The following is an 8,291-nucleotide window of genomic DNA, read 5'->3' on the forward strand; positions in this document are numbered from 1 at the left end:
TCAGGTGAACAATGTGAAGACATTGGGAAGAGACTCACCCGTTGGTAATACCCCACTGTGTAGAATTGCTCCCTTCCAGATAGAATTTTTAAGTCATTGCCGTCGAGTTGATCCTGACGGATTGTGCCACCCTATGGAGCAGCGTGGAACTGCCCCGGTCGATTCCCCAGACTGTAATCTGTTTGGGAGTGGAAAGCCTCCTTTTCCGCCTGTGGAGCATCTGGTAGTTCCGAACTGCTGACCCTTCGGTTAGCAGCCCAGTGCATAACCCACTATACCTCCGGGGCTCCTTCAGCCATCAGAGAGCAGACTGTCTCGCGAGTAGAGATAAGGATGAAATGTAGTAAAAGAATCGGAATCGCCGTCTCTAGACAGTGCACGTGCTTTGGCGCTCGGCAGCCAGTGGGCAGCTTGGCTGTTTGAGGGCACCCAGAGGAGCCTCAGCACAAACACCTGGCCTTCGACTGCTAGATAGCTCCCGCTTCTACTCCGCCTGCTCCCAGCTGCCTTTGTTTTCAATAGAACGCGTTTCATTGGAGATTGGATTTTCACTGCCCTCACCCCTGCTGAGGGTCAGGGGCACTGGCCCAGCCGACTCCTGTTGCTCAGGATCCCAAGAGTAGGGCAGGGGTGGGTGAGGGTGGCCCCGCTGGCCCTTCCCTCACGCTCTGCCTCCCTCCCGCAGATCCTCTCCTTCATCCTGCACACGATCGTGCGTGGGTTCATCCACTCGGCCGTTGGGGGCCTGTATGCCGCTGTGTGAGTCCTGCATGGGGGTGGGGTCTGGTGGGCAAGGGCAAGGGCAGGGCTTGAGGGAGGTGGCGTACAAACATAGTGGGTCAGGCTGCTGCCCTCAAGAGTGACAGTCTGGGACACCCCCAGGGGTTGTTCCAACCAGACCTGTAGGGGCGCTATGCACTGTGAGTTTGTTTGTATGACCTTCACGGTGGGCTGCGTCCCTGGGCCGGGGCCAGGGCCAGGCTATCCTGCAGGCTTCATCTTTTTGCATCAGGAGACAGGTAGCTGTTTGGCTTTTGTTGGGTGTGCAGGGGAAGGCCATACCTGGCCAGAGGTGGGTGCCCAGGAGCCTGTGCATTTAACATGAAGTCAGCCCCCATGTCACCAGGATCAGTGCCTGGCTATTGCCTGGGGGCTGCTGCTCAGCCAAGCTGGTGCTGCCCCTGGCTGCCCATGGGGAAACGCTGCCCACGGCTGAATGTGTAAGTGCCAGTGACCCTCAGCAAGGGCGGCGACACGGACAGCTGAGGCCAGAATGGGTCAGGCCCAGCGACCCAGTTCCGGCTGGAGGCTGCAGCCTTCTTCTCAGACCCTGGCTGAAACGAAAGCTGCTTCTCTCTCCAAGGAGCCACACATCCGGGAGGAACAAGAGCTGTTTGCCTTCTCAGACCTGGGGCTCACTCCCCCGCTCCCCGCCCAAACAGGGCTCTCTAACTCCAAGCTTACTCTTTGCTGGGATCCCTTCCGCTTCTGGGCAGCAAAGCCTTTGTTGGCTGAGATTTTGCCTGGAACTTTCTCCCCCTCCCAGCATCGTCCCATGGGGTCATTCCAGGTCTCCCTGCCCGTCCACCCCCACCCCGGGTCGGGAGGAAGTTACGCTGCCCTGGCAGGGTCTCAGGGAGCCGGCCCGAGAGCTGTGACTCTGGTTTTCCGTGATTGCGCAATGCTCCGGGATGTGGGCACAGCCGTGCACGGTGCCCACCTCCAACCAACTCCCAGGCCTCATGCCCGAGCCACAGGTTCTCGCTAGCACCACACTTTCCACTTGCTCTGCCAGACCCCCACCAACCAGAGCACGCCTGGCCACCCGGGCACACCTGGGCAAGGTGTGGCCCTCTTAAGACTGGGGTGCATGCTAGTCCTAAGGGGGACCTCCCTTTGCTTCACTGTTCAGCGGGAAGTAGTCCAACCGCTCCTCTTGTTTTGGGTATGTTTTGGGTGGGGGGTGGGGCTGCTCCTGCTCCTGTTGACTCTGGTATCAAAAGTGTAGCCTGTGGCACCAGCAGACCATGGGTTGGCTAGATGGCCAAGGAGGGCTCTGGGAAGAGGCTGAGTGGCACCGCAGTGACAGGCTCACACTTGCCCTCCACAGGTACCCCTCCACCCAGTTTGGTAGCCTCACAGGCCTGCAGTCGCTTGTCAGCGCTCTCTTCGCCCTCCTGCAGCAGCCCCTGTTTCTGGCCATGATGGGCCCCCTCCAAGGAGACCCCCTGTGGGTAAGAAGGGGCAGGGGGCTGTGGGGCATGGGCTTTTGCTGCACCCAGCTGACCAGAAGCAGGCAAATCCCTCGGGCTCTTCCAGAGTATCAGAGTGAGTGGTGATAGGTGCCTGGTTGGCACCTGCGCACAGTGGTGCTGGGGAAGAAAGCCCTGGCTATCTGCGTCCTTGAAGATTTCCAGGCCAGCAGCCCTGTGTGGCTCTACTCCGTAATGCACGGGGGCACCAGCAGTCTGTGTCCACTCCAAGGCCACGAGTTTGAGGTTTGGGCAGGCAAGGCACAGGGGCGGTGAGACGTGCCCTCTCGCGATCTGATGTGAGATAAATGGAAGTGATTTCTTGCCTGGCCCCACCCGCCGAGGGTCCAGGGTTACAGTGACATTTTCCCCAAGACTGGCTCTGCCCTGGAGATTCAGATCAGCAGCCTGAGGTGGGAACCGGCCTGGAGGGAGGGTGGCCATGGGATCCTGTGGACAACTGTGTTCTGGTAGCTCTGGGGCTAGAATGTGGAGCCACAGGCCCTCAGACCGCAGAAGCCTCCTGATTGAGTCTGACCTCCTGCAGCCTTACCCGGGTCCCAAACCTGAAGGTCAGGGAGGGTCTTGAGCTGGGGGGCTCTTGTGGAAGACCACCTCCCCCTGCCTCCAGCCCGCTTGACTCCCCACCCCGTGTGACGTTGACTCTTACCCCTGCCTCCCCAGGTCAACGTGGGGCTGCTTGGGGTGAGCATGCTGGGCTTCTGCCTGCCCCTCTACCTGATCTGCTACCGGCGGACGCTGGAGCAGCAGCTGCAGCAGCAGCAGGAGGACAGCAAGATGTTCCTCAAGATCAACGGCTCGTCCACCCACGAGGCCTTCGTGTAGCACCCGCCCCCTCGGAGCAGCGGTGACCTCCCATCTGTGCTTCAGCGACTGGCCACTCAGCCCCGGGATCCCCTCCTTGACCACGTTGGAGCCCGCGCTCCCTCCCAGGGTCCTGGTCCTGCCTCGGAGCTCTGTGGTGCAAGGACTGGATGGGAGAGGGCCCAGGGCAAGGGCCACTTCCTGCTGCAAGAGACAGTGGCCGCTCTGGGCTTTCTTTGCTTGCTGTCCCCCTCGAAGGGCTCTGAGGCCCCCTAGCAGGCGGGCCTCTCCTCAAAGTGTCTGGATTCTGCCTCTTGCCAAAGCAGAGGGGTCTGCCATCCACTGCCTGCGCCCCTCCCACCTGCCCCTCGGCTGCATGCCCACCAGCCACGCCTGCCTGAGGACAAAGCCTGTACTGTCTGCAACCCCTGCCTGGCCCCTCACCTCCTCCCCTGGCCAGCCAGACAGCCTGAGGAAGGAAGGACCCGCTTCCTGTTGTTGGTGCTAATTCCTTTGTAATTCCAGCCCCCCCCCCCCCATGGCCTGTCCTCCCCTTAGAGGCCCATGGAGAAGCCCCACTGGCTTCACAGACTGGGGAGGGGATGGAGGGCTGGCTGGGTTGTCACACTAAGCTTTCAGGGGGCTCCGTTCTAGCTGGATGGTCGATCCCTTACCTCCTCCATGAGAGGCCAAAGAGGGAGCAAGTTTCCACTACTGCCTTTGATCCAGGCTGAAGGGAATTAAAGGGCACCACCAGGGTACCCCCCTCCCCCCTACACATACACCCATAACTGGTTTTGTGGGCATGAAAGCGTGAGTTGTGGCTGAGCCAAGGGGGCCAGGCTTTGGGGAGAAAGTGAATCTGTGAGGGCTGGGGGATGTGTGTCTCTGTGAGTGTGTGTGTTGTGTGTGAGAGAGGGAGACAGGAAGAGGGAGAGAGATGTGTGCAGGGTGTCTGGTTGGGTTCTGGGTGTCTGCCCATTCCCTTCCAGGCCAGACCAGGAGCCCCGGGAACCAGCCATGCTCCCAGCTGGGCTGGTCCAAGGCATCCTGGCTGCGGCGCCACGGCGGCCCCTGCTGGCCAGCTCCTCACATGGCCGCCCTTCCTCTGCCAGGCAGCCTGCCAGCTGGTTCACCCGCCCTTCCCCTGGGCCACCCCCAGAGGATAAGACGTCTGAGACGTCCTGGGAACATTGAGGAGGATGAGTTGTTACCTAGGACTTTAGTTTGTTTTGTTTTGTTTTTAAGTTTTACCAGGTCTCTTTTTGATTAAGCAATAAATTCATTATCCTCCTGGTAAGGGATGTCCCCCTTCTGGCATGTCTGTGACTGGCTGCCCAGGCCCTTGAGCTAGAGAACGGGGAGAACAAGCTCCCCTGCTGCCACCATGGATGGCCCTCTCTTTCTCTGAGGGGCCAGCGCCCTGAAAAAACCTCCCCCCAAATAGAAGGGTTCGCTGCCAGAGTCAGCCCCACTCCTGGGGGTCTTACAGAGAATGCAGCGCCGTCCCGTCCAGACCCATCATCATGACAGCTGTGGCCAGTGTGCCGGTCCATCTCATGGAAGGGGTCCCTCCTGGTCGCCAGTCCTCTGTGCAAACATCCCCTGCCCCCCCACCCCATGCTGGACACACAGTGAACCCTGACACCTTCCCATCCCCTCAGATTTCCTGTCAGCAACGGTGGGGGTGGGGGGCTCTGGCACGCTGCTGGCACAGAACAGACGCTTGTGCCCAGATTCAAGGCCTGGAGTGAGAGTTCAGGACCAGGAACACCCCTAGCCAGCTGAGCTTCAGTCAGCTCAGTTATACAACAAAAAGATAGAGCCCGAGAGTTCCCACTCGTCCTCAGAACAGGGGGTCCGTGAGAGGTTGCCGGTTGTGCTGTTTTAGTGAGTTATGTTTTCAAGTTGGGTTTGAGTACATCATTCCACTTTTCATTCACATCGAGTAGGAGTGTACAATTGCTACCACAATCAGTTTCCAGACAATCATTTTCTACACAGTCTCCTTGATATCGTCCCCCTTTTACCCCCCACCACGGTGCCCCCTCCCCACAAGCTCCTTATCCTACTTGCTTTCCCTATAGGTTCGTCAATCCTGGGTCTAATCGATTTTTTTTATTGTGAAATAAGTGGGGCAAGTTAAGCTTCTTAACATTTTAGAGTCAATTTTGAGAGACACTGAGTCACAGTCAGGGATGTTACTACAGCCAGCACCTGTGGGTCAGGGCTCCCCAAGAGGGGTGCATTGTGCTCCTGAGCCCCTCTGTTCCCTGTGTGGTCCAAGGACCACCCCACAGGAAGCCACTGGTGTACCTGCTTAACAAGCGCCCCCCACATCCCACTTCTGAGAGGGAACAGAGTAGCTATGGCGTGCCCAGAGTTTGGGCACAGGTGTACATTTGGGGGAAACACTGAGTGGTGCAGACAGTCTGTACAGCGCCCAGGCCCAGCCAAAGTGGAGGCTGCTGTCTCTCAGCCAGCCCCCTTCAGGGTGTTGTGGGCAGCTAGTGGGGAGAAGCAGGCATATGGTGCCTGTGAGTGGGGGCAGGCGATCGGAAGCAGCTAGATGAGGTTGGCACTGTCCGTGTCCCCAGCCTGGTCAGGGGCAGTCTGGGTCCCCATGATGACCCCTGAATCATGAGACAATCCAGAAGTTGGAGAGATGCTATCCCTATTTTACAGCTAGAACCATTGAGGCCCAAGGAGGTAGACTGACTTCCTCCAGGTGGAGCCTGGCCTCACACGTGGGTCTTGAACCCGCAGGGCACCAGGCCCAAGACTGGGACATTGTGTTCAGCAAGGCAGTGCCAGCAGCAGGTCATCAGTCTTCTGGAGCAGGGGACTGAGGAGGGGAGCTTCCCCACTCAAGGAAGTCATTTGGGTCCTGGAGGCTGATTGGGCCTCCAGGAAGCAATTCCCCAGGTGTCCTGACTCTCCTGGTACCCTCAGGTGGGATCAAAGGCAGTGGCCACAGCCCTCCCACTTTGCCCCTTGACCTCCATGCTGGGGATGGGAGTGGGAGGGGAGGAGGAGCAGGAAGGGAGGTTCAGAGGGAGAGGAAGTGGGCTAAGCCAGCTTCTCTCCTTCCTAAGCCAGCTTCTCTCCTTCCCTCCCTGCTTCCTTTGTGGTTGACCGCCCCCAATTCTCTAGGCTTCCCCAGACCCTCAAGCAGCTCGTCCCTCAGCATGGCACGATGCCACCCTCCTGAGAGTCAGGGTTGGAAGCTTTTGTGGGTTTCTCGCCTCGGACCCAGGGTCAGCCTGGTGGAAAGCACCAGCAAGGCCCTCCTTATGACCCCAGGCTGTGCCAGCTAAAGAGGACAAGGACATCGCCTTGGCCCCCTGAAAAGGGGCACACCTATACCTGCGCTGCATGCTCCCAGGCACACACAAACAGGTCATCCCAGGGGTGTGTTGGGGACCTTCGGGTGAATTACGGTAACCAGTAAGCACCAGCTGAATAATGTTTGATTCCTAATCTGCTTCAGATGCGGTGGAGCTTGGGTGAAACTGTACCATAGATTAGGAGGGCAGCCCGTGCCCAGCTCACCAGTGGGGTAAGCCAGCCCAGGGAGGGTGTGGCATGCCAGCCTGCAGGGAGGGAGACTAGGCTGGGCAGTGGGGCCACAGCCGTGGACATCCCGCAGTGAGTCCTCTGACAGATTATGTGTATGCTTGGGGACAGTGAGACGTCCCATGACCGCGCAAGGCCAGGGACTCAGCTTGAGGGCGGAGCGCCTTTCCCCAAACATGCCCAGTGTGTGCCCCAGTGGAAGCGTCCCCCCTAAGGTTCCCATAGGCGCCCCGGTGGCATGGTGGTTACGGGTTGGGTTGCTCACAGCAAGGTCAGCAGTTCAAAACGGCCATTCTCTCCACGGGAGAAAGACGGGGCTTTCTACTCCCGTGAAGTGACGGTCTAGGAGACATGGGGACGTTGGCATGGGCTCAATGGCGGCGAGTTTGATTCTTCTTAGAGGATTTTCATGACACTGACCTTGCGGAGGGAGATTGCCAGACTCCTCTCCCAGAAGCCTTTTGGTTCCTAGCCCAGGACTTAACCGCCCCCACCCCACACCAGGGACTCTTTCCCCCAAACCATGGAATGAGGATAGGTAGGAGCCCAGGACCCCAAATTGAAGAGTGTTTCCCACACGCTAAGATCTCCCCTAGGGTGGGGAGGGACCCATGGTAAGCAGGTAGGCTCTGTGATCCTGTCTCACCTCCCCTCACCCCATTCCAGGTGCCTTGGCATGAGAACGACCCCAGCCAGTGCCATGAAGGAGGTGCGGTCTGCTCAGCTCAGGGCTCTCCCTGCTTTCTGGAACCTTCTGCCTACCTCCCACAACCCTGCCCACCTCCCTGGGCTCCTGTCCACCTCATTTTCCTGGAGAGCGAAGAGGCTAAGCCAGGGCTGCTCCCACCCTGGACCTTTCCAGAGTGAGGCTCCATACATCCCCGCCCTCTCACCTGCTAAAAAGCAAAGGGACGGAGGTGTCCGATTAGGTTCCAGCCCTCCCTCCTGGATGCTCCTGGGGCCCTTGGGCCAAACTTGAGCCTCTGTCTCTTCAGCTGTGGCATGGAGGTCCTAACACTGGCTGGGAGGGACTTTCTGGTAAACCCACAGGGACAGTTCTGCCCTGTCCCTAAGGGTCGCAGTGAAGTCGGCAGGTGTGGTGAACATACATGCAAAGCCCCTCACTCTCCCAGGAATGCCTGACACCTGGCGGCTGCTGCTTAGTGATGGCACCTCCGGGGGTGAGTGGGTATCCCTCACCACCGTTCAAGTAACTTGGATACCAGCATTAGGCCAGGCTGGCTCGTGGCCAAGTAGGGAAGGAAGCAGCCCCTCCCCCTCTCCCGTTTCGGAACCCCTTCTCAAAACAAAGCGTGAAGGAAGGACCCCCTAACTCGCTTCTCTTCATGCTCCTCACGGTTTGGGTAAGAGACTTGTCCCAGGAGCTCCTCCCTCCACACCACCTCTGTGCAGGTCCTCTGGCAGGAGCAGGCAGGTGGACTAAGGGTTCTTGCATCCTGGTTCACCAGCAGCACCTCCACCTCCCTGGGCACCTGCAAGGCTGGGTCTGTGTAGTACGTGCCTGAGTTCTGGGCGGGTCGGGGAGTGTGTGGGCACAGAGGACAGGGAGAAGCTGATGTCTGTGCCTCTGAATGGAGGAGAGGGAGAGGCTCTCCCTGAATCCCTCTCCCTTCCTGG

The 8,291-nt window shown here is 59.0% G+C and overlaps 1 protein-coding gene across 1 annotated transcript in view; it reads left to right on the top strand.

The window, feature by feature from the left end:
- SLC43A2 (solute carrier family 43 member 2) overlaps positions 1–5,630 on the top strand; it is a 44,134-nt gene extending 38,504 nt beyond the window's left edge. Inside the window, exons 12-14 of the mRNA XM_075561226.1 lie at positions 686–759; positions 2,111–2,234; positions 2,937–5,630. Coding sequence (XP_075417341.1) covers positions 686–759; positions 2,111–2,234; positions 2,937–3,098 — 360 coding nt within the window. The 3' untranslated portion in view covers positions 3,099–5,630. The remainder of the gene's footprint in view (positions 1–685; positions 760–2,110; positions 2,235–2,936) is intronic.
- The last annotated feature ends 2,661 nt before the right edge of the window (positions 5,631–8,291 follow it).

Source organism: Tenrec ecaudatus, chromosome 10 (genome assembly GCF_050624435.1).
Source record: "Tenrec ecaudatus isolate mTenEca1 chromosome 10, mTenEca1.hap1, whole genome shotgun sequence".
NCBI classification, from domain to species: domain Eukaryota; kingdom Metazoa; phylum Chordata; class Mammalia; order Afrosoricida; family Tenrecidae; genus Tenrec; species Tenrec ecaudatus.